This window comes from Copadichromis virginalis, linkage group LG20 (assembly GCF_057382275.1).
Source record: "Copadichromis virginalis isolate Kocher_CV1m ecotype Utaka linkage group LG20, C_Virginalis_male_GT1.1, whole genome shotgun sequence".
Lineage (NCBI taxonomy): Eukaryota > Metazoa > Chordata > Actinopteri > Cichliformes > Cichlidae > Copadichromis > Copadichromis virginalis.
In genome coordinates, this window is record NC_140637.1 from 7923807 (window position 1) to 7948994 (window position 25188).

Genomic DNA, 25188 nt, shown 5'->3' on the forward strand with positions numbered 1-25188 from the left:
TTTGGCCACAGTAACTAAAGGTTCGCTAACTAAAAACTAACTAAAATGTAGCTTTAAAAATAGCTGAGAACAGCCTATTTTAATAACCTCACTCCACTTCCTGCCACTGTACAAAAATGAAGCCAAAATTCCCTTTTCATGGGGACTGCCATCACTTTGTATTTTTGAAGCCAGTGTGTGCGTAGTAGTGAATAAAAGCAGATCAAAAGTACTCAAATACAACCACTTGTACACATCAAAAGAAAAATTCAGTTCACATCAATTTTATTTGTGCCAATTTTAAAACTTTAGGGTAACATCCCTACAATAACGCAGAGATTGTAGGGATGTTAACTTGCAATATTATATAATATTGCAAGTTAACATCCCTACAATAATGCAGAGAAAACCCAACAATCCGAAGATCCCCTATGAGCAAGCACTTGGCGACAGTGGGAAGGAAAAACTCCCTTTTAATAGGAAGAAACCTTCAGTAGAACCAGGCTCAGTGAGGGGCGGCCATCTACCTCGACCGGTTGGGGGTGATGAAGCGACATAGATGAAATGCATGTCACTTCCTCACACATGCAGAGATGTCCTTATTGTCTTACATTTATGATGTTATAGCAAATACAGCCTCTCCTGGGTTACGGATGTAATATACCCTCAGGATGGGCGGGTATTAAATTTTTTTCTGATATTGTCTCTTTGTGATTTATTTTGACTTTGGAAACAAAGAAATAGATATTTTTTAACCAGCTTAAAAGCTGATTATTTCTTTGGAGTCAGTGTGAGAACTGGTAGGAGGATTTTTTAGATGTGGTTGGGTTTGGCTGAAGGCCGGCGCTTGAGTAGTTTTGTAGCAGGATTGTATACTCTACGTAGAGTTGACTGGGAAGTAAGTTCAGGTGAATGGGGATGAAACATTTCTTCTTCTGCCTTGGGAGTAACAGTGGACTTGAGGTTGAGTGAGCTCCTAGACTCAGACTGCTTCTTTGAGTTGTCTACAGTTTTAGACCGGGCCCTAGTGGAAATAGGAGGTAGCAGGCCATGCACTGCTTTTAGCTTACTGTCATATGTGGTAAGCTTGTTACCAGTTTTACCCTTAAGGTCTCTAATTTCTTTCTGTTGTTCTTTCAGCTCATTGTCGCCTTTGGATGGAAAGTATTCCACATTACTCAGGTCAAATCTCACCTTTTTCCGGGCTATTTGTTCATCCCCATCCTTTCTTTGCTGCTCTGGGGAGGCTTTTTTCTCGACTTGCACAGTGTGGCCGAGTGTGTCATAAAGTCCCTTCAGCTGTTGAGCAGTTTTCAGACGGGCTATGTTATTTTTTTGGGATGAAATTTTCTTCCCCACACTTTTAACTTTCTGTTGACGGCAGTACACCTCCCCAGGTAGTGTAAGAAGCTCGTCTATCCTTCTTTCAAGGAAGTCATTACGATGAATGTACTTCTCATTGTTCTGAATCTCAGTCTGAAGCTGCTCATTTTGTTTCTGCAGTTCTTTAAGTGTTTCATTTTTTTCCTCAGTCGTCTTGCTTAGCTTCATCTTGAGTTCTTGTTTTTCCTGCTCATGTTTGATTTTAAGGACAACCAGAGATTCCACCTCCTTTTCTTTCTTGTCCCGCATCGTTTTTTCAGTGGCACACTTATTTTCAAGGTGTTTGATTGCCTTATGAAGAGCCCGAATTTTTGCCTCATATTTGTTTGTGAGATCTACATTCTGTGACTCTGCGGACCTTAGCTGGGATTTGGTTTCCTCTGTCATCTTCGCAACCAGTTCCTGCTCTTCTTTCAAAGATGCCTCAAGACTTGAAATCTTAGAATTCTTTTCATCGATTTCCTCCAACTGAAGCTTTTCAGCTTGTTTGTACTTTTCTATCTCATTTCTGAGCACCTGCATTTCTTTGGACTCCTCTTTCATCTTTGCAACCAGTCCCTGCTCTTCTTTCAAAGATGCCTCAAGACTTGAAATCCTACAATTCTTTTCTTGGATTTCCTCAAGCTGAAGTTTTTTAGCTTGTTTGTAATTTTCTATCTCATTTCTGAGCATCTGCATATCAAAGTAGCTTAGGGAGCTCATTTTGAAATGAATGTATTTAGTTTAGTTTATACGACGTGTTATTCTGTGTTTGAAAAATGATCTACTCAATGAGACAGTGTTCGCAAGTGGAAACTGTTAGTTCAGAACTATAGCGATCTATGGGTTCAAGGTATGTACTCGAGGGATATTTATAGGCTCTGACTCCGCCCCCAGAACTGTCTTCAAAGGAGTTCAAGTGACGTTATCGCCGAACGTCGTGACATTCAAAGGACAGTCTATTATGATGTCATTTTGTACCAGAATGGGTTCAATTTGATATTGTGTCTTTGCAAGTTTGTTCAACTTGCATTGCGATTTCTTTTTTTAGCAGACTTTAGCGATCCTTCTACTTGGGCTGTCTTCAAGTTTAAGGTATCTGTCGTTTCCCACCGTATCCCGCCCCGATCGATCCATTTATGTACGAGCCCATCCGCCCCCGGATCCGTTCATCGGGGCTCATCGCTACTGTTGTAGTCACTTGTCCGGAGCTAACAACAGCTGTTGAGCTGACTATTAAGCTAACATTATGCCCGCTAGTGTTACGTGTCCTACAAGTCACACTTTTTCTGTGATAAACAGTTGAATTAAATTCTTACAGCGTATGAGAGGTTGGCAGCGTCAAAACATTAGCAATAGGTGACAATAACGAGTGCTGGAGGATTTATTTAGTTATTTATTTAGATCCATTTCTTCAGTATAAGAAGCCATACTATCAGAACACCGCAATACAGATACAACTAATAGGCTACTTATTCTGCAGAAAAACTTTCACCATTTGTGCTTAAGAGTATATGAATTTATATGACTACTGCTTATGTTGAAGATTAAGCTCAGTTTTAATATTTCATGTCATTCTATAATGATCATAGCGTATGCAGAGATGACACATATTTGTCCATTTTAATATTCAGCTGAGCATGAATGGAATGTCAGAGTGGTGTCTGACAGTATATATGTATGTTATTATAATGAACACAGTGTATATATGTATGAATGTTTGATTCAAAGATAAGATTAGACATTTAAAATAAATGAATAACAAACAAAAATCTAGCAGGTTGAGCACTGTGTGAAGCAGGAAACATTCAAGCAGATGAAAAATATATTAAATGAAAATACTGAGCTTATCGTTGATCAGCTTGGATTGTGTAGATCACAAATCTTTTGGTCTGAATCTTTTTTTATTTAATTCTTATAATATCCATCGTGACTCTCTTTTTCATCAGTGGAACTCTGTCCCAGTCTGCTCCACCACCGGGAGATTCTCCGCTGTCCACGATGTCTTCACTGTGGATGCCATGTTTGTGTCTTATCTATCGTAGGTCCTGCAGGGAAATGGTGTGACTATGTCTCTCATCATACCGTCCCTCATTGGACTTGATAAAACCTTGGAGAATTGTGTCACCAACTACACCCACTTCTGCAAGGCCCTGCGCACAGGCCTCTACACACACTTCCAGCCAGTGATTCACCAGAAGGACATGATACTAGCTGCTGTGCTGGATCCTAGGATCAAACTGCAGGTACCAAATTAGGCCAGAAGCATAGCGGACTTCTGTAGATTTATATTTAACTGAATATGCGTGTTGAGTAGATATAGGAAAAAAATGTGTGTACATTTAAAACAACCATTTTTTTTGCAGCCGTTTTCTGATGACAACCAGGATGAACAGAATGATTTCCTAACACCTCCGTCAAAATCTGAGGCTCGCAGCATTGTTGAGTCCACATTAGAAAACATGGAAGCCTCAACATTTCCTACTGTTGAGGCAGAGAAAGATCAGACAGGCAGTGGGCTGGAGCACGATGTGAAAGAAGAAAGCCAGACAGATGGCGTGATGGACACTTGTGCTGGCAGCTCAGACAACAACTGTCCTGAAATCAGTGAAAACGACCTCAAGAGGAAGTCCATCTTCAACTTCCTTTAGCCGCCTGCAAAGACTCTAAAGATGTCAGAGTTCGACGTGTACCTGTCTGAACCGCTGTGGGAAAGCAACTCTACTCTTCAGTACTGGAAATGTGCTTCTCGATTCCCGAAGCTCCAAGGCCTCGCCAAGAAGCTGCTGGCGGTGCCCGCCACATCTGGAGGTTTTGACCGTTTCAGTCCGATGGCTGCGTGCATTGTGAAAGCAAAAAGGAACCGCTTGCCACCTCACCCCACAGAGAGACTGCTACTATACAAAAACTCTGTAAAAGTGAAGACTGTTAAAAAGCCCAGTCGGGCTGCTAAACACTGATGGATAACAGCTGAGTGTGGCAGAGGTTTCACAGCATTAAACAGAAACTCTGCCTCTACTTTTAAAAACTGTGCCATACGCTAAGAAGGAGGGTGAACTGCTAATACCTCTTATATTGTAGCAAATGAATCAGCTGACTCTTTCTTCCTAGAACGCATTTGCTGGTCTGCATTAAAAAAACAAAACAACAAGTCCTGTGTTACAGCTGGTTTCATCAGTTTGTTAAAAGGACGCATTCTGGTCAATGATCCTCACAGCTTCATACCTGCAGCAGCGATAGAGATGCACACTGTCTCTGCGTGCTGTACGGTGCTGCTCAGAGTTGTACTTTGTCCCTTCCACACATGATTCAAGTCAGAGCTCTCTACTGGATTGGGAAATGGCAAATTAGAAATGGAGTCGGTGAATGAATGGCATCTGATTCACTTCAAACCAAAATGAGTTCAGCTTGTATCGTTCTTTTGCAGAATTTCATGTTTTCTGACTACAACTTTTGTTAAGACAGTAATAAAATGTCAAATCAGAGGTTGAATGCTTATTTATTTCCACTATGCACTGATAAATGAGATATTTGCTGCCAAACGTGATGGAACAGTAGATCTTTATATTGAATTTGGCTATTCAGTCCCTCCACCCCAAAAGTCATTTATATTTTATAGTCAAATGAGAAATCCACTGTACATTTCTTTCAGGCATTACAGTTTTGTTTCATTCATTCTAACGTGAAATACAACAGTGTCAGCATCTTTTCAGCTTTTTATCAGACTTGTCTTTCACCATTTTCAAATAGCCTAATCAATAATTCATGTACTTTCATAGATGCTGTTGTTTTCCTCAAAACCATAGATTTTTAAAAAGAAAACATTTTGCTTGGATAAACTATAATGTCTGATGGAAGCTGATGGAAAAGCTTCATTTAGTTTGGCTTTGTCAGGTAGGCTGATGTTGGCATTGAATGACAGCTACCTGATTTTACTGCGGTAAAGACCGATAATGTGTTGAAAATTAAAACCAGTGTTATGAGTGCTGTGATCTCCTCTGAGAAGCATTCAAAAAGTTTTTGCTTGCATTAAACATTGGAGTATGTATCAGCTGTGTTATCAAGAAACTGAGATATCTGCTAGAAACTGGAATATTGGAATATGTCTGATATTAAAGACAGTTTGCGACTGAAGAAAACTGTGAGAACATTTTTTTTAATCCTCTCATTGATTCATCTTCAGTTGAAACTGCGTCAAATCAGCTGCCAATAAGTAATTTAAATGCATTCTATTTTATTTTAGTGTTATTATTCATTTATATTTTATTGCGTCATTGTAGTGCATTTTACTTGTTTTAGTTGCATTCTAGTTTGTAAAGCAAGTTGTGCAGCATGGGCTGTTGGAAATGTGCTCGATCAATAAACCTGACCTTGACCATGTGTGGAGGGAGCCAGAAACATGCTGCTGTTTGCACATATTTAATAATGGGCTCTGCAGAGGAGCTAAAGAAGAGTCCAGCATGTTGCTCTGACTGTGTAACTCCTAAAGGTACAGTAACGGCAACATTGCCTAGTGACTGATCAGGCCAGTAACATTTCTGTTTCTCATATAAACCATCTCAGTGACTTCAGCAGAGATATTTTGTTAGTCAGGGTAAATACAAGGATTAGCTACCGAACATGTGCTTTTGCTCAATGTCTGACTGCGAGTGACTGAGAATGTGTTTACTTTAAAAAATGAAATATGTATTTGGCCACAGTAACTAAAGGTTCGCTAACTAAAAACTAACTAAAATGTAGCTTTAAAAATAGCTGAGAACAGCCTATTTTAATAACCTCACTCCACTTCCTGCCACTGTACAAAAATGAAGCCAAAATTCCCTTTTCATGGGGACTGCCATCACTTTGTATTTTTGAAGCCAGTGTGTGCGTAGTAGTGAATAAAAGCAGATCAAAAGTACTCAAATACAACCACTTGTACACATCAAAAGAAAAATTCAGTTCACATCAATTTTATTTGTGCCAATTTTAAAACTTTAGGGTAACATCCCTACAATAACGCAGAGATTGTAGGGATGTTAACTTGCAATATTATATAATATTGCAAGTTAACATCCCTACAATAATGCAGAGAAAACCCAACAATCCGAAGATCCCCTATGAGCAAGCACTTGGCGACAGTGGGAAGGAAAAACTCCCTTTTAATAGGAAGAAACCTTCAGTAGAACCAGGCTCAGTGAGGGGCGGCCATCTACCTCGACCGGTTGGGGGTGATGAAGCGACATAGATGAAATGCATGTCACTTCCTCACACATGCAGAGATGTCCTTATTGTCTTACATTTATGATGTTATAGCAAATACAGCCTCTCCTGGGTTACGGATGTAATATACCCTCAGGATGGGCGGGTATTAAATTTTTTTCTGATATTGTCTCTTTGTGATTTATTTTGACTTTGGAAACAAAGAAATAGATATTTTTTAACCAGCTTAAAAGCTGATTATTTCTTTGGAGTCAGTGTGAGAACTGGTAGGAGGATTTTTTAGATGTGGTTGGGTTTGGCTGAAGGCCGGCGCTTGAGTAGTTTTGTAGCAGGATTGTATACTCTACGTAGAGTTGACTGGGAAGTAAGTTCAGGTGAATGGGGATGAAACATTTCTTCTTCTGCCTTGGGAGTAACAGTGGACTTGAGGTTGAGTGAGCTCCTAGACTCAGACTGCTTCTTTGAGTTGTCTACAGTTTTAGACCGGGCCCTAGTGGAAATAGGAGGTAGCAGGCCATGCACTGCTTTTAGCTTACTGTCATATGTGGTAAGCTTGTTACCAGTTTTACCCTTAAGGTCTCTAATTTCTTTCTGTTGTTCTTTCAGCTCATTGTCGCCTTTGGATGGAAAGTATTCCACATTACTCAGGTCAAATCTCACCTTTTTCCGGGCTATTTGTTCATCCCCATCCTTTCTTTGCTGCTCTGGGGAGGCTTTTTTCTCGACTTGCACAGTGTGGCCGAGTGTGTCATAAAGTCCCTTCAGCTGTTGAGCAGTTTTCAGACGGGCTATGTTATTTTTTTGGGATGAAATTTTCTTCCCCACACTTTTAACTTTCTGTTGACGGCAGTACACCTCCCCAGGTAGTGTAAGAAGCTCGTCTATCCTTCTTTCAAGGAAGTCATTACGATGAATGTACTTCTCATTGTTCTGAATCTCAGTCTGAAGCTGCTCATTTTGTTTCTGCAGTTCTTTAAGTGTTTCATTTTTTTCCTCAGTCGTCTTGCTTAGCTTCATCTTGAGTTCTTGTTTTTCCTGCTCATGTTTGATTTTAAGGACAACCAGAGATTCCACCTCCTTTTCTTTCTTGTCCCGCATCGTTTTTTCAGTGGCACACTTATTTTCAAGGTGTTTGATTGCCTTATGAAGAGCCCGAATTTTTGCCTCATATTTGTTTGTGAGATCTACATTCTGTGACTCTGCGGACCTTAGCTGGGATTTGGTTTCCTCTGTCATCTTCGCAACCAGTTCCTGCTCTTCTTTCAAAGATGCCTCAAGACTTGAAATCTTAGAATTCTTTTCATCGATTTCCTCCAACTGAAGCTTTTCAGCTTGTTTGTACTTTTCTATCTCATTTCTGAGCACCTGCATTTCTTTGGACTCCTCTTTCATCTTTGCAACCAGTCCCTGCTCTTCTTTCAAAGATGCCTCAAGACTTGAAATCCTACAATTCTTTTCTTGGATTTCCTCAAGCTGAAGTTTTTTAGCTTGTTTGTAATTTTCTATCTCATTTCTGAGCATCTGCATATCAAAGTAGCTTAGGGAGCTCATTTTGAAATGAATGTATTTAGTTTAGTTTATACGACGTGTTATTCTGTGTTTGAAAAATGATCTACTCAATGAGACAGTGTTCGCAAGTGGAAACTGTTAGTTCAGAACTATAGCGATCTATGGGTTCAAGGTATGTACTCGAGGGATATTTATAGGCTCTGACTCCGCCCCCAGAACTGTCTTCAAAGGAGTTCAAGTGACGTTATCGCCGAACGTCGTGACATTCAAAGGACAGTCTATTATGATGTCATTTTGTACCAGAATGGGTTCAATTTGATATTGTGTCTTTGCAAGTTTGTTCAACTTGCATTGCGATTTCTTTTTTTAGCAGACTTTAGCGATCCTTCTACTTGGGCTGTCTTCAAGTTTAAGGTATCTGTCGTTTCCCACCGTATCCCGCCCCGATCGATCCATTTATGTACGAGCCCATCCGCCCCCGGATCCGTTCATCGGGGCTCATCGCTACTGTTGTAGTCACTTGTCCGGAGCTAACAACAGCTGTTGAGCTGACTATTAAGCTAACATTATGCCCGCTAGTGTTACGTGTCCTACAAGTCACACTTTTTCTGTGATAAACAGTTGAATTAAATTCTTACAGCGTATGAGAGGTTGGCAGCGTCAAAACATTAGCAATAGGTGACAATAACGAGTGCTGGAGGATTTATTTAGTTATTTATTTAGATCCATTTCTTCAGTATAAGAAGCCATACTATCAGAACACCGCAATACAGATACAACTAATAGGCTACTTATTCTGCAGAAAAACTTTCACCATTTGTGCTTAAGAGTATATGAATTTATATGACTACTGCTTATGTTGAAGATTAAGCTCAGTTTTAATATTTCATGTCATTCTATAATGATCATAGCGTATGCAGAGATGACACATATTTGTCCATTTTAATATTCAGCTGAGCATGAATGGAATGTCAGAGTGGTGTCTGACAGTATATATGTATGTTATTATAATGAACACAGTGTATATATGTATGAATGTTTGATTCAAAGATAAGATTAGACATTTAAAATAAATGAATAACAAACAAAAATCTAGCAGGTTGAGCACTGTGTGAAGCAGGAAACATTCAAGCAGATGAAAAATATATTAAATGAAAATACTGAGCTTATCGTTGATCAGCTTGGATTGTGTAGATCACAAATCTTTTGGTCTGAATCTTTTTTTATTTAATTCTTATAATATCCATCGTGACTCTCTTTTTCATCAGTGGAACTCTGTCCCAGTCTGCTCCACCACCGGGAGATTCTCCGCTGTCCACGATGTCTTCACTGTGGATGCCATGTTTGTGTCTTATCTATCGTAGGTCCTGCAGGGAAATGGTGTGACTATGTCTCTCATCATACCGTCCCTCATTGGACTTGATAAAACCTTGGAGAATTGTGTCACCAACTACACCCACTTCTGCAAGGCCCTGCGCACAGGCCTCTACACACACTTCCAGCCAGTGATTCACCAGAAGGACATGATACTAGCTGCTGTGCTGGATCCTAGGATCAAACTGCAGGTACCAAATTAGGCCAGAAGCATAGCGGACTTCTGTAGATTTATATTTAACTGAATATGCGTGTTGAGTAGATATAGGAAAAAAATGTGTGTACATTTAAAACAACCATTTTTTTTGCAGCCGTTTTCTGATGACAACCAGGATGAACAGAATGATTTCCTAACACCTCCGTCAAAATCTGAGGCTCGCAGCATTGTTGAGTCCACATTAGAAAACATGGAAGCCTCAACATTTCCTACTGTTGAGGCAGAGAAAGATCAGACAGGCAGTGGGCTGGAGCACGATGTGAAAGAAGAAAGCCAGACAGATGGCGTGATGGACACTTGTGCTGGCAGCTCAGACAACAACTGTCCTGAAATCAGTGAAAACGACCTCAAGAGGAAGTCCATCTTCAACTTCCTTCAGCCGCCTGCAAAGACTCTAAAGATGTCAGAGTTCGATGTGTACCTGTCTGAACCGCTGTGGGAAAGCAACTCTACTCTTCAGTACTGGAAATGTGCTTCTCGATTCCCGAAGCTCCAAGGCCTCGCCAAGAAGCTGCTGGCGGTGCCCGCCACATCTGGAGGTTTTGACCGTTTCAGTCCGATGGCTGCGTGCATTGTGAAAGCAAAAAGGAACCGCTTGCCACCTCACACCACAGAGAGACTGCTACTATACAAAAACTCTGTAAAAGTGAAGACTGTTAAAAAGCCCAGTCGGGCTGCTAAACACTGATGGATAACAGCTGAGTGTGGCAGAGCTTGCACAGCATTAAACAGAAACTCTGCCTCTACTTTTAAAAACTGTGCCATACGCTAAGAAGGAGGGTGAACTGCTAATACCTCTTATATTGTAGCAAATGAATCAGCTGACTCTTTCTTCCTAGAACGCATTTGCTGGTCTGCATTAAAAAAACAAAACAACAAGTCCTGTGTTACAGCTGGTTTCATCAGTTTGTTAAAAGGACGCATTCTGGTCAATGATCCTCACAGCTTCATACCTGCAGCAGCGATAGAGATGCACACTGTCTCTGCGTGCTGTACGGTGCTGCTCAGAGTTGTACTTTGTCCCTTCCACACATGATTCAAGTCAGAGCTCTCTACTGGATTGGGAAATGGCAAATTAGAAATGGAGTCGGTGAATGAATGGCATCTGATTCACTTCAAACCAAAATGAGTTCAGCTTGTATCGTTCTTTTGCAGAATTTCATGTTTTCTGACTACAACTTTTGTTAAGACAGTAATAAAATGTCAAATCAGAGGTTGAATGCTTATTTATTTCCACTATGCACTGATAAATGAGATATTTGCTGCCAAACGTGATGGAACAGTAGATCTTTATATTGAATTTGGCTATTCAGTCCCTCCACCCCAAAAGTCATTTATATTTTATAGTCAAATGAGAAATCCACTGTACATTTCTTTCAGGCATTACAGTTTTGTTTCATTCATTCTAACGTGAAATACAACAGTGTCAGCATCTTTTCAGCTTTTTATCAGACTTGTCTTTCACCATTTTCAAATAGCCTAATCAATAATTCATGTACTTTCATAGATGCTGTTGTTTTCCTCAAAACCATAGATTTTTAAAAAGAAAACATTTTGCTTGGATAAACTATAATGTCTGATGGAAGTTGATGGAAAAGCTTCATTTAGTTTGGCTTTGTCAGGTAGGCTGATGTTGGCATTGAATGACAGCTACCTGATTTTACTGCGGTAAAGACCGATAATGTGTTGAAAATTAAAACCAGTGTTATGAGTGCTGTGATCTCCTCTGAGAAGCATTCAAAAAGTTTTTGCTTGCATTAAACATTGGAGTATGTATCAGCTGTGTTATCAAGAAACTGAGATATCTGCTAGAAACTGGAATATTGGAATATGTCTGATATTAAAGACAGTTTGCGACTGAAGAAAACTGTGAGAACATTTTTTTTAATCCTCTCATTGATTCATCTTCAGTTGAAACTGCGTCAAATCAGCTGCCAATAAGTAATTTAAATGCATTCTATTTTATTTTAGTGTTATTATTCATTTATATTTTATTGCGTCATTGTAGTGCATTTTACTTGTTTTAGTTGCATTCTAGTTTGTAAAGCAAGTTGTGCAGCATGGGCTGTTGGAAATGTGCTCGATCAATAAACCTGACCTTGACCATGTGTGGAGGGAGCCAGAAACATGCTGCTGTTTGCACATATTTAATAATGGGCTCTGCAGAGGAGCTAAAGAAGAGTCCAGCATGTTGCTCTGACTGTGTAACTCCTAAAGGTACAGTAACGGCAACATTGCCTAGTGACTGATCAGGCCAGTAACATTTCTGTTTCTCATATAAACCATCTCAGTGACTTCAGCAGAGATATTTTGTTAGTCAGGGTAAATACAAGGATTAGCTACCGAACATGTGCTTTTGCTCAATGTCTGACTGCGAGTGACTGAGAATGTGTTTACTTTAAAAAATGAAATATGTATTTGGCCACAGTAACTAAAGGTTCGCTAACTAAAAACTAACTAAAATGTAGCTTTAAAAATAGCTGAGAACAGCCTATTTTAATAACCTCACTCCACTTCCTGCCACTGTACAAAAATGAAGCCAAAATTCCCTTTTCATGGGGACTGCCATCACTTTGTATTTTTGAAGCCAGTGTGTGCGTAGTAGTGAATAAAAGCAGATCAAAAGTACTCAAATACAACCACTTGTACACATCAAAAGAAAAATTCAGTTCACATCAATTTTATTTGTGCCAATTTTAAAACTTTAGGGTAACATCCCTACAATAACGCAGAGATTGTAGGGATGTTAACTTGCAATATTATATAATATTGCAAGTTAACATCCCTACAATAATGCAGAGAAAACCCAACAATCCGAAGATCCCCTATGAGCAAGCACTTGGCGACAGTGGGAAGGAAAAACTCCCTTTTAATAGGAAGAAACCTTCAGTAGAACCAGGCTCAGTGAGGGGCGGCCATCTACCTCGACCGGTTGGGGGTGATGAAGCGACATAGATGAAATGCATGTCACTTCCTCACACATGCAGAGATGTCCTTATTGTCTTACATTTATGATGTTATAGCAAATACAGCCTCTCCTGGGTTACGGATGTAATATACCCTCAGGATGGGCGGGTATTAAATTTTTTTCTGATATTGTCTCTTTGTGATTTATTTTGACTTTGGAAACAAAGAAATAGATATTTTTTAACCAGCTTAAAAGCTGATTATTTCTTTGGAGTCAGTGTGAGAACTGGTAGGAGGATTTTTTAGATGTGGTTGGGTTTGGCTGAAGGCCGGCGCTTGAGTAGTTTTGTAGCAGGATTGTATACTCTACGTAGAGTTGACTGGGAAGTAAGTTCAGGTGAATGGGGATGAAACATTTCTTCTTCTGCCTTGGGAGTAACAGTGGACTTGAGGTTGAGTGAGCTCCTAGACTCAGACTGCTTCTTTGAGTTGTCTACAGTTTTAGACCGGGCCCTAGTGGAAATAGGAGGTAGCAGGCCATGCACTGCTTTTAGCTTACTGTCATATGTGGTAAGCTTGTTACCAGTTTTACCCTTAAGGTCTCTAATTTCTTTCTGTTGTTCTTTCAGCTCATTGTCGCCTTTGGATGGAAAGTATTCCACATTACTCAGGTCAAATCTCACCTTTTTCCGGGCTATTTGTTCATCCCCATCCTTTCTTTGCTGCTCTGGGGAGGCTTTTTTCTCGACTTGCACAGTGTGGCCGAGTGTGTCATAAAGTCCCTTCAGCTGTTGAGCAGTTTTCAGACGGGCTATGTTATTTTTTTGGGATGAAATTTTCTTCCCCACACTTTTAACTTTCTGTTGACGGCAGTACACCTCCCCAGGTAGTGTAAGAAGCTCGTCTATCCTTCTTTCAAGGAAGTCATTACGATGAATGTACTTCTCATTGTTCTGAATCTCAGTCTGAAGCTGCTCATTTTGTTTCTGCAGTTCTTTAAGTGTTTCATTTTTTTCCTCAGTCGTCTTGCTTAGCTTCATCTTGAGTTCTTGTTTTTCCTGCTCATGTTTGATTTTAAGGACAACCAGAGATTCCACCTCCTTTTCTTTCTTGTCCCGCATCGTTTTTTCAGTGGCACACTTATTTTCAAGGTGTTTGATTGCCTTATGAAGAGCCCGAATTTTTGCCTCATATTTGTTTGTGAGATCTACATTCTGTGACTCTGCGGACCTTAGCTGGGATTTGGTTTCCTCTGTCATCTTCGCAACCAGTTCCTGCTCTTCTTTCAAAGATGCCTCAAGACTTGAAATCTTAGAATTCTTTTCATCGATTTCCTCCAACTGAAGCTTTTCAGCTTGTTTGTACTTTTCTATCTCATTTCTGAGCACCTGCATTTCTTTGGACTCCTCTTTCATCTTTGCAACCAGTCCCTGCTCTTCTTTCAAAGATGCCTCAAGACTTGAAATCCTACAATTCTTTTCTTGGATTTCCTCAAGCTGAAGTTTTTTAGCTTGTTTGTAATTTTCTATCTCATTTCTGAGCATCTGCATATCAAAGTAGCTTAGGGAGCTCATTTTGAAATGAATGTATTTAGTTTAGTTTATACGACGTGTTATTCTGTGTTTGAAAAATGATCTACTCAATGAGACAGTGTTCGCAAGTGGAAACTGTTAGTTCAGAACTATAGCGATCTATGGGTTCAAGGTATGTACTCGAGGGATATTTATAGGCTCTGACTCCGCCCCCAGAACTGTCTTCAAAGGAGTTCAAGTGACGTTATCGCCGAACGTCGTGACATTCAAAGGACAGTCTATTATGATGTCATTTTGTACCAGAATGGGTTCAATTTGATATTGTGTCTTTGCAAGTTTGTTCAACTTGCATTGCGATTTCTTTTTTTAGCAGACTTTAGCGATCCTTCTACTTGGGCTGTCTTCAAGTTTAAGGTATCTGTCGTTTCCCACCGTATCCCGCCCCGATCGATCCATTTATGTACGAGCCCATCCGCCCCCGGATCCGTTCATCGGGGCTCATCGCTACTGTTGTAGTCACTTGTCCGGAGCTAACAACAGCTGTTGAGCTGACTATTAAGCTAACATTATGCCCGCTAGTGTTACGTGTCCTACAAGTCACACTTTTTCTGTGATAAACAGTTGAATTAAATTCTTACAGCGTATGAGAGGTTGGCAGCGTCAAAACATTAGCAATAGGTGACAATAACGAGTGCTGGAGGATTTATTTAGTTATTTATTTAGATCCATTTCTTCAGTATAAGAAGCCATACTATCAGAACACCGCAATACAGATACAACTAATAGGCTACTTATTCTGCAGAAAAACTTTCACCATTTGTGCTTAAGAGTATATGAATTTATATGACTACTGCTTATGTTGAAGATTAAGCTCAGTTTTAATATTTCATGTCATTCTATAATGATCATAGCGTATGCAGAGATGACACATATTTGTCCATTTTAATATTCAGCTGAGCATGAATGGAATGTCAGAGTGGTGTCTGACAGTATATATGTATGTTATTATAATGAACACAGTGTATATATGTATGAATGTTTGATTCAAAGATAAGATTAGACATTTAAAATAAATGAATAACAAACAAAAATCTAGCAGGTTGAGCACTGTGTGAAGCAGGAAACATTCAAGCAGATGAAAAATATATTAAATGAAAATACTGAGCTTATCGTTGATCAGCTTGGATTGTGTAGATCACAAATCTTTTGGTCTGAATCTTTTTTTATTTAATTCTTATAATATCCATCGTGACTCTCTTTTTCATCAGTGGAACTCTGTCCCAGTCTGCTCCACCACCGGGAGATTCTCCGCTGTCCACGATGTCTTCACTGTGGATGCCATGTTTGTGTCTTATCTATCGTAGGTCCTGCAGGGAAATGGTGTGACTATGTCTCTCATCATACCGTCCCTCATTGGACTTGATAAAACCTTGGAGAATTGTGTCACCAACTACACCCACTTCTGCAAGGCCCTGCGCACAGGCCTCTACACACACTTCCAGCCAGTGATTCACCAGAAGGACATGATACTAGCTGCTGTGCTGGATCCTAGGATCAAACTGCAGGTACCAAATTAGGCCAGAAGCATAGCGGACTTCTGTAGATTTATATTTAACTGAATATGCGTGTTGAGTAGATATAGGAAAAAAATGTGTGTACATTTAAAACAACCATTTTTTTTGCAGCCGTTTTCTGATGACAACCAGGATGAACAGAATGATTTCCTAACACCTCCGTCAAAATCTGAGGCTCGCAGCATTGTTGAGTCCACATTAGAAAACATGGAAGCCTCAACATTTCCTACTGTTGAGGCAGAGAAAGATCAGACAGGCAGTGGGCTGGAGCACGATGTGAAAGAAGAAAGCCAGACAGATGGCGTGATGGACACTTGTGCTGGCAGCTCAGACAACAACTGTCCTGAAATCAGTGAAAACGACCTCAAGAGGAAGTCCATCTTCAACTTCCTTCAGCCGCCTGCAAAGACTCTAAAGATGTCAGAGTTCGACGTGTACCTGTCTGAACCGCTGTGGGAAAGCAACTCTACTCTTCAGTACTGGAAATGTGCTTCTCGATTCCCGAAGCTCCAAGGCCTCGCCAAGAAGCTGCTGGCGGTGCCCGCCACATCTGGAGGTTTTGACCGTTTCAGTCCGATGGCTGCGTGCATTGTGAAAGCAAAAAGGAACCGCTTGCCACCTCACACCACAGAGAGACTGCTACTATACAAAAACTCTGTAAAAGTGAAGACTGTTAAAAAGCCCAGTCGGGCTGCTAAACACTGATGGATAACAGCTGAGTGTGGCAGAGGTTTCACAGCATTAAACAGAAACTCTGCCTCTACTTTTAAAAACTGTGCCATACGCTAAGAAGGAGGGTGAACTGCTAATACCTCTTATATTGTAGCAAATGAATCAGCTGACTCTTTCTTCCTAGAACGCATTTGCTGGTCTGCATTAAAAAAACAAAACAACAAGTCCTGTGTTACAGCTGGTTTCATCAGTTTGTTAAAAGGACGCATTCTGGTCAATGATCCTCACAGCTTCATACCTGCAGCAGCGATAGAGATGCACACTGTCTCTGCGTGCTGTACGGTGCTGCTCAGAGTTGTACTTTGTCCCTTCCACACATGATTCAAGTCAGAGCTCTCTACTGGATTGGGAAATGGCAAATTAGAAATGGAGTCGGTGAATGAATGGCATCTGATTCACTTCAAACCAAAATGAGTTCAGCTTGTATCGTTCTTTTGCAGAATTTCATGTTTTCTGACTGCAACTTTTGTTAAGACAGTAATAAAATGTCAAATCAGAGGTTGAATGCTTATTTATTTCCACTATGCACTGATAAATGAGATATTTGCTGCCAAACGTGATGGAACAGTAGATCTTTATATTGAATTTGGCTATTCAGTCCCTCCACCCCAAAAGTCATTTATATTTTATAGTCAAATGAGAAATCCACTGTACATTTCTTTCAGGCATTACAGTTTTGTTTCATTCATTCTAACGTGAAATACAACAGTGTCAGCATCTTTTCAGCTTTTTATCAGACTTGTCTTTCACCATTTTCAAATAGCCTAATCAATAATTCATGTACTTTCATAGATGCTGTTGTTTTCCTCAAAACCATAGATTTTTAAAAAGAAAACATTTTGCTTGGATAAACTATAATGTCTGATGGAAGCTGATGGAAAAGCTTCATTTAGTTTGGCTTTGTCAGGTAGGCTGATGTTGGCATTGAATGACAGCTACCTGATTTTACTGCGGTAAAGACCGATAATGTGTTGAAAATTAAAACCAGTGTTATGAGTGCTGTGATCTCCTCTGAGAAGCATTCAAAAAGTTTTTGCTTGCATTAAACATTGGAGTATGTATCAGCTGTGTTATCAAGAAACTGAGATATCTGCTAGAAACTGGAATATTGGAATATGTCTGATATTAAAGACAGTTTGCGACTGAAGAAAACTGTGAGAACATTTTTTTTAATCCTCTCATTGATTCATCTTCATTTGAAACTGCGTCAAATCAGCTGCCAATAAGTAATTTAAATGCATTCTATTTTATTTTAGTGTTATTATTCATTTATATTTTATTGCGTCATTGTAGTGCATTTTACTTGTTTTAGTTGCATTCTAGTTTGTAAAGCAAGTTGTGCAGCATGGGCTGTTGGAAATGTGCTCGATCAATAAACCTGACCTTGACCATGTGTGGAGGGAGCCAGAAACATGCTGCTGTTTGCACATATTTAATAATGGGCTCTGCAGAGGAGCTAAAGAAGAGTCCAGCATGTTGCTCTGACTGTGTAACTCCTAAAGGTACAGTAACGGCAACATTGCCTAGTGACTGATCAGGCCAGTAACATTTCTGTTTCTCATATAAACCATCTCAGTGACTTCAGCAGAGATATTTTGTTAGTCAGGGTAAATACAAGGATTAGCTACCGAACATGTGCTTTTGCTCAATGTCTGACTGCGAGTGACTGAGAATGTGTTTACTTTAAAAAATGAAATATGTATTTGGCCACAGTAACTAAAGGTTCGCTAACTAAAAACTAACTAAAATGTAGCTTTAAAAATAGCTGAGAACAGCCTATTTTAATAACCTCACTCCACTTCCTGCCACTGTACAAAAATGAAGCCAAAATTCCCTTTTCATGGGGACTGCCATCACTTTGTATTTTTGAAGCCAGTGTGTGCGTAGTAGTGAATAAAAGCAGATCAAAAGTACTCAAATACAACCACTTGTACACATCAAAAGAAAAATTCAGTTCACATCAATTTTATTTGTGCCAATTTTAAAACTTTAGGGTAACATCCCTACAATAACGCAGAGATTGTAGGGATGTTAACTTGCAATATTATATAATATTGCAAGTTAACATCCCTACAATAATGCAGAGAAAACCCAACAATCCGAAGATCCCCTATGAGCAAGCACTTGGCGACAGTGGGAAGGAAAAACTCCCTTTTAATAGGAAGAAACCTTCAGTAGAACCAGGCTCAGTGAGGGGCGGCCATCTACCTCGACCGGTTGGGGGTGATGAAGCGACATAGATGAAATGCATGTCACTTCCTCACACATGCAGAGATGTCCTTATTGTCTTACATTTATGATGTTATAGCAAATACAGCCTCTCCTGGGTTACGGATGTAATATACCCTCAGGATGGGCGGGTATTACATTTTTTTCTGATATTGTCTCTTTGTGATTTATTTTGACTTTGGAAACAAAGAAATAGATATTTTTTAACCAGCTTAAAAGCTGATTATTTCTTTGGAGTCAGTGTGAGAACTGGTAGGAGGATTTTTTAGATGTGGTTGGGTTTGGCTGAAGGCCGGCGCTTGAGTAGTTTTGTAGCAGGATTGTATACTCTACGTAGAGTTGACTGGGAAGTAAGTTCAGGTGAATGGGGATGAAACATTTCTTCTTCTGCCTTGGGAGTAACAGTGGACTTGAGGTTGAGTGAGCTCCTAGACTCAGACTGCTTCTTTGAGTTGTCTACAGTTTTAGACCGGGCCCTAGTGGAAATAGGAGGTAGCAGGCCATGCACTGCTTTTAGCTTACTGTCATATGTGGTAAGCTTGTTACCAGTTTTACCCTTAAGGTCTCTAATTTCTTTCTGTTGTTCTTTCAGCTCATTGTCGCCTTTGGATGGAAAGTATTCCACATTACTCAGGTCAAATCTCACCTTTTTCCGGGCTATTTGTTCATCCCCATCCTTTCTTTGCTGCTCTGGGGAGGCTTTTTTCTCGACTTGCACAGTGTGGCCGAGTGTGTCATAAAGTCCCTTCAGCTGTTGAGCAGTTTTCAGACGGGCTATGTTATTTTTTTGGGATGAAATTTTCTTCCCCACACTTTTAACTTTCTGTTGACGGCAGTACACCTCCCCAGGTAGTGTAAGAAGCTCGTCTATCCTTCTTTCAAGGAAGTCATTACGATGAATGTACTTCTCATTGTTCTGAATCTCAGTCTGAAGCTGCTCATTTTGTTTCTGCAGTTCTTTAAGTGTTTCATTTTTTTCCTCAGTCGTCTTGCTTAGCTTCATCTTGAGTTCTTGTTTTTCCTGCTCATGTTTGATTTTAAGGACAACCAGAGATTCCACCTCCTTTTCTTTCTTGTCCCGCATCGTTTTTTCAGTGGCACACTTATTTTCAAGGTGTTTGATTGCCTTATGAAGAGCCCGAATTTTTGCCTCATATTTGTTTGTGAGATCTACATTCTGTGACTCTGCGGACCTTAGCTGGGATTTGGTTTCCTCTGTCATCTTCGCAACCAGTTCCTGCTCTTCTTTCAAAGATGCCTCAAGACTTGAAATCTTAGAATTCTTTTCATCGATTTCCTCCAACTGAAGCTTTTCAGCTTGTTTGTACTTTTCTATCTCATTTCTGAGCACCTGCATTTCTTTGGACTCCTCTTTCATCTTTGCAACCAGTCCCTGCTCTTCTTTCAAAGATGCCTCAAGACTTGAAATCCTACAATTCTTTTCTTGGATTTCCTCAAGCTGAAGTTTTTTAGCTTGTTTGTAATTTTCTATCTCATTTCTGAGCATCTGCATATCAAAGTAGCTTAGGGAGCTCATTTTGAAATGAATGTATTTAGTTTAGTTTATACGACGTGTTATTCTGTGTTTGAAAAATGATCTACTCAATGAGACAGTGTTCGCAAGTGGAAACTGTTAGTTCAGAACTATAGCGATCTATGGGTTCAAGGTATGTACTCGAGGGATATTTATAGGCTCTGACTCCGCCCCCAGAACTGTCTTCAAAGGAGTTCAAGTGACGTTATCGCCGAACGTCGTGACATTCAAAGGACAGTCTATTATGATGTCATTTTGTACCAGAATGGGTTCAATTTGATATTGTGTCTTTGCAAGTTTGTTCAACTTGCATTGCGATTTCTTTTTTTAGCAGACTTTAGCGATCCTTCTACTTGGGCTGTCTTCAAGTTTAAGGTATCTGTCGTTTCCCACCGTATCCCGCCCCGATCGATCCATTTATGTACGAGCCCATCCGCCCCCGGATCCGTTCATCGGGGCTCATCGCTACTGTTGTAGTCACTTGTCCGGAGCTAACAACAGCTGTTGAGCTGACTATTAAGCTAACATTATGCCCGCTAGTGTTACGTGTCCTACAAGTCACACTTTTTCTGTGATAAACAGTTGAATTAAATTCTTACAGCGTATGAGAGGTTGGCAGCGTCAAAACATTAGCAATAGGTGACAATAACGAGTGCTGGAGGATTTATTTAGTTAGTGTGAATGCTTGAAAAGCATTCACAGTATTGTTCTTCAAATCTTTATTATTATTCCATATTCCGTACGTTTTTTGGCATCTAACTCCTTCAAAACCGTTCAACTTAGAAAAACCATTCAAACATCGTTAGATTCCTATTATTTTGGACATGACTGCTTCTATTTTTCTCATTTTTAACATTTATATTTTTAATTTTATTCAACTTTATTCAACAAAAATTTCCCATGTATTTCAATGGGGAGACCCTTCAAATTCTCATTCAACTTACTCATTTTTAAACTCTTACTACTTCCACATACATTGACATAGAGCCACCATTCAAACTTTAAAACGAAGACAAGACATTCAACTATTCAACTTGTATTTATCTTTTCAATATCTATTATACTTTTTCTTCAGTTCCAGTTTAAGTTTCATGATGTTTTTTCACCCGTTTCAAAATTTATAATGGGTGTGTATGGGACGGAATGTTGGGGCTAGAGTGAGACAGCTCAACTGCTAGAGTGAGAGGAGCAAAAAAATTAATCTTAAAATCTTTTTTAAAACTGCTGCTGTGTCTGCAGCGTTTGCTCTACAGGTATGATTTTACCCTCAAAACGTAGCCATCGCTGTCCTCTTTCATCCAATGTGTTTACTATTGTACTAGGTGTTATGGTTCTTTCATAAATGTCACCAATGCACAGCCTCCTCCCTCCAACTCTTCCATAGACTCTAATGTTAAAATGGCTCAGAAGGTTCGTTTGAAAATCAGAAGAGCATGGTGTCTTTCCACTGTCACCACGTCCATATAATAAACTCCACAGACATGAAAACTGAGAATTTGGTAGACTAGAAGCTGCTGTCGCTCACAGTGAAAGAATTTTGTCAATACGACTTTTACTTTTCATTTGGGAACGATTTGTTTCGGCCTGACTTTTCTGTTCATTTTAAGCAGCAAAAGTGAGGCGCATGTCTGTGTCCGTGTGTATGGAGCCATTGGGTGCGGTCACTATAGCAACCAGGCTCACACCTGCCTGCTTAACGAGCTCTCTCTGCCACTCTGCCAAGATTCATCTTAAACACTTCTCTTTCAACTGCTGCTGTGTCCACAGTGTTAAAGCCATCATTTTACCCTCAAAACGTCGCCATCGTTGTTCTTTTTCCAACATCTTGTCTTTCAAAGCTCAGAGATGTAAACTTTTTAAACTGTGTGGGTCCAAGTGGAGGGATCACATTTTAGTCATTCAGTGATTCAAAGAATATGACCTTTTAATATTCTTTCAGATGTTTTCTGACTCTAAATGTTCTTTTCTCATTTCTTAGGTTTTTCTAATTTACAATTAAAACATTTTCAGCTTTTTTCCAACTTCTTCTTCTGTGTAACCTTCAGCTTTTAGCAGTTCAGCACTTTTGTTTTCAGGTTAAATTCGGACTTTTTTTTTTTATCTCATTCAATATTTTTAACTCAAAATTCAGCAATTAATTCATTTCAGTGCATACATTCAGATTCAAGCATTCACACTGCAGTTTCTTCAGAAAATGCACTTTCTAGTTATTTATTTAGATCCATTTCTTCAGTATAAGAAGCCATACTATCAGAACACCGCAATACAGATACAACTAATAGGCTACTTATTCTGCAGAAAAACTTTCACCATTTGTGCTTAAGAGTATATGAATTTATATGACTACTGCTTATGTTGAAGATTAAGCTCAGTTTTAATATTTCATGTCATTCTATAATGATCATAGCGTATGCAGAGATGACACATATTTGTCCATTTTAATATTCAGCTGAGCATGAATGGAATGTCAGAGTGGTGTCTGACAGTATATATGTATGTTATTATAATGAACACAGTGTATATATGTATGAATGTTTGATTCAAAGATAAGATTAGACATTTAAAATAAATGAATAACAAACAAAAATCTAGCAGGTTGAGCACTGTGTGAAGCAGGAAACATTCAAGCAGATGAAAAATATATTAAATGAAAATACTGAGCTTATCGTTGATCAGCTTGGATTGTGTAGATCACAAATCTTTTGGTCTGAATCTTTTTTTATTTAATTCTTATAATATCCATCGTGACTCTCTTTTTCATCAGTGGAACTCTGTCCCAGTCTGCTCCACCACCGGGAGATTCTCCGCTGTCCACGATGTCTTCACTGTGGATGCCATGTTTGTGTCTTATCTATCGTAGGTCCTGCAGGGAAATGGTGTGACTATGTCTCTCATCATACCGTCCCTCATTGGACTTGATAAAACCTTGGAGAATTGTGTCACCAACTACACCCACTTCTGCAAGGCCCTGCGCACAGGCCTCTACACACACTTCCAGCCAGTGATTCACCAGAAGGACATGATACTAGCTGCTGTGCTGGATCCTAGGATCAAACTGCAGGTACCAAATTAGGCCAGAAGCATAGCGGACTTCTGTAGATTTATATTTAACTGAATATGCGTGTTGAGTAGATATAGGAAAAAAATGTGTGTACATTTAAAACAACCATTTTTTTTGCAGCCGTTTTCTGATGACAACCAGGATGAACAGAATGATTTCCTAACACCTCCGTCAAAATCTGAGGCTCGCAGCATTGTTGAGTCCACATTAGAAAACATGGAAGCCTCAACATTTCCTACTGTTGAGGCAGAGAAAGATCAGACAGGCAGTGGGCTGGAGCACGATGTGAAAGAAGAAAGCCAGACAGATGGCGTGATGGACACTTGTGCTGGCAGCTCAGACAACAACTGTCCTGAAATCAGTGAAAACGACCTCAAGAGGAAGTCCATCTTCAACTTCCTTCAGCCGCCTGCAAAGACTCTAAAGATGTCAGAGTTCGATGTGTACCTGTCTGAACCGCTGTGGGAAAGCAACTCTACTCTTCAGTACTGGAAATGTGCTTCTCGATTCCCGAAGCTCCAAGGCCTCGCCAAGAAGCTGCTGGCGGTGCCCGCCACATCTGGAGGTTTTGACCGTTTCAGTCCGATGGCTGCGTGCATTGTGAAAGCAAAAAGGAACCGCTTGCCACCTCACACCACAGAGAGACTGCTACTATACAAAAACTCTGTAAAAGTGAAGACTGTTAAAAAGCCCAGTCGGGCTGCTAAACACTGATGGATAACAGCTGAGTGTGGCAGAGGTTTCACAGCATTAAACAGAAACTCTGCCTCTACTTTTAAAAACTGTGCCATACGCTAAGAAGGAGGGTGAACTGCTAATACCTCTTATATTGTAGCAAATGAATCAGCTGACTCTTTCTTCCTAGAACGCATTTGCTGGTCTGCATTAAAAAAACAAAACAACAAGTCCTGTGTTACAGCTGGTTTCATCAGTTTGTTAAAAGGACGCATTCTGGTCAATGATCCTCACAGCTTCATACCTGCAGCAGCGATAGAGATGCACACTGTCTCTGCGTGCTGTACGGTGCTGCTCAGAGTTGTACTTTGTCCCTTCCACACATGATTCAAGTCAGAGCTCTCTACTGGATTGGGAAATGGCAAATTAGAAATGGAGTCGGTGAATGAATGGCATCTGATTCACTTCAAACCAAAATGAGTTCAGCTTGTATCGTTCTTTTGCAGAATTTCATGTTTTCTGACTACAACTTTTGTTAAGACAGTAATAAAATGTCAAATCAGAGGTTGAATGCTTATTTATTTCCACTATGCACTGATAAATGAGATATTTGCTGCCAAACGTGATGGAACAGTAGATCTTTATATTGAATTTGGCTATTCAGTCCCTCCACCCCAAAAGTCATTTATATTTTATAGTCAAATGAGAAATCCACTGTACATTTCTTTCAGGCATTACAGTTTTGTTTCATTCATTCTAACGTGAAATACAACAGTGTCAGCATCTTTTCAGCTTTTTATCAGACTTGTCTTTCACCATTTTCAAATAGCCTAATCAATAATTCATGTACTTTCATAGATGCTGTTGTTTTCCTCAAAACCATAGATTTTTAAAAAGAAAACATTTTGCTTGGATAAACTATAATGTCTGATGGAAGCTGATGGAAAAGCTTCATTTAGTTTGGCTTTGTCAGGTAGGCTGATGTTGGCATTGAATGACAGCTACCTGATTTTACTGCGGTAAAGACCGATAATGTGTTGAAAATTAAAACCAGTGTTATGAGTGCTGTGATCTCCTCTGAGAAGCATTCAAAAAGTTTTTGCTTGCATTAAACATTGGAGTATGTATCAGCTGTGTTATCAAGAAACTGAGATATCTGCTAGAAACTGGAATATTGGAATATGTCTGATATTAAAGACAGTTTGCGACTGAAGAAAACTGTGAGAACATTTTTTTTAATCCTCTCATTGATTCATCTTCAGTTGAAACTGCGTCAAATCAGCTGCCAATAAGTAATTTAA

At 39.6% G+C, this 25188-nt stretch overlaps 5 protein-coding genes across 5 annotated transcripts; 3 read left to right on the forward strand and 2 right to left on the reverse strand.

Moving 5' to 3' along the window:
- Positions 1-247: 247 nt before the first annotated feature.
- Positions 248-8172, reverse strand: LOC146684241 (uncharacterized). The gene is made up of 2 exons (XM_085444614.1): positions 6828-8172; positions 248-2081 (listed from the first exon to the last, which is right to left on the reverse strand). Exons 1-2 carry the CDS (start codon positions 8092-8094, stop codon positions 793-795), a joined length of 2556 nt encoding a protein of 851 aa, XP_085300740.1. The 5' UTR covers positions 8095-8172; the 3' UTR covers positions 248-792.
- A 5-nt stretch (positions 8173-8177) lies between these two features.
- LOC146684242 (uncharacterized) lies at positions 8178-11502 on the forward strand. Its single transcript, XM_085444747.1, has 2 exons — positions 8178-9617; positions 9738-11502. The coding sequence occupies exons 1-2, from the start codon at positions 9441-9443 to the stop codon at positions 10329-10331; spliced, it is 771 nt and encodes a 256-aa protein (XP_085300873.1). The 5' UTR covers positions 8178-9440; the 3' UTR covers positions 10332-11502.
- Positions 11503-12307: 805 nt separating this feature from the next.
- Positions 12308-20819, reverse strand: LOC146684243 (uncharacterized). The gene is made up of 2 exons (XM_085444615.1): positions 18888-20819; positions 12308-14141 (listed from the first exon to the last, which is right to left on the reverse strand). The coding sequence occupies exons 1-2, from the start codon at positions 20152-20154 to the stop codon at positions 12853-12855; spliced, it is 2556 nt and encodes an 851-aa protein (XP_085300741.1). The 5' UTR covers positions 20155-20819; the 3' UTR covers positions 12308-12852.
- LOC146684244 (uncharacterized) lies at positions 14131-16886 on the forward strand. The gene is made up of 2 exons (XM_085444748.1): positions 14131-15647; positions 15768-16886. The coding sequence occupies exons 1-2, from the start codon at positions 15471-15473 to the stop codon at positions 16359-16361; spliced, it is 771 nt and encodes a 256-aa protein (XP_085300874.1). The 5' UTR covers positions 14131-15470; the 3' UTR covers positions 16362-16886.
- Positions 20820-22362: 1543 nt separating the features above from the next.
- LOC146684245 (uncharacterized) lies at positions 22363-25097 on the forward strand. The gene is made up of 2 exons (XM_085442938.1): positions 22363-23212; positions 23333-25097. The coding sequence occupies exons 1-2, from the start codon at positions 23036-23038 to the stop codon at positions 23924-23926; spliced, it is 771 nt and encodes a 256-aa protein (XP_085299064.1). The 5' UTR covers positions 22363-23035; the 3' UTR covers positions 23927-25097.
- Positions 25098-25188: the final 91 nt, after the last annotated feature.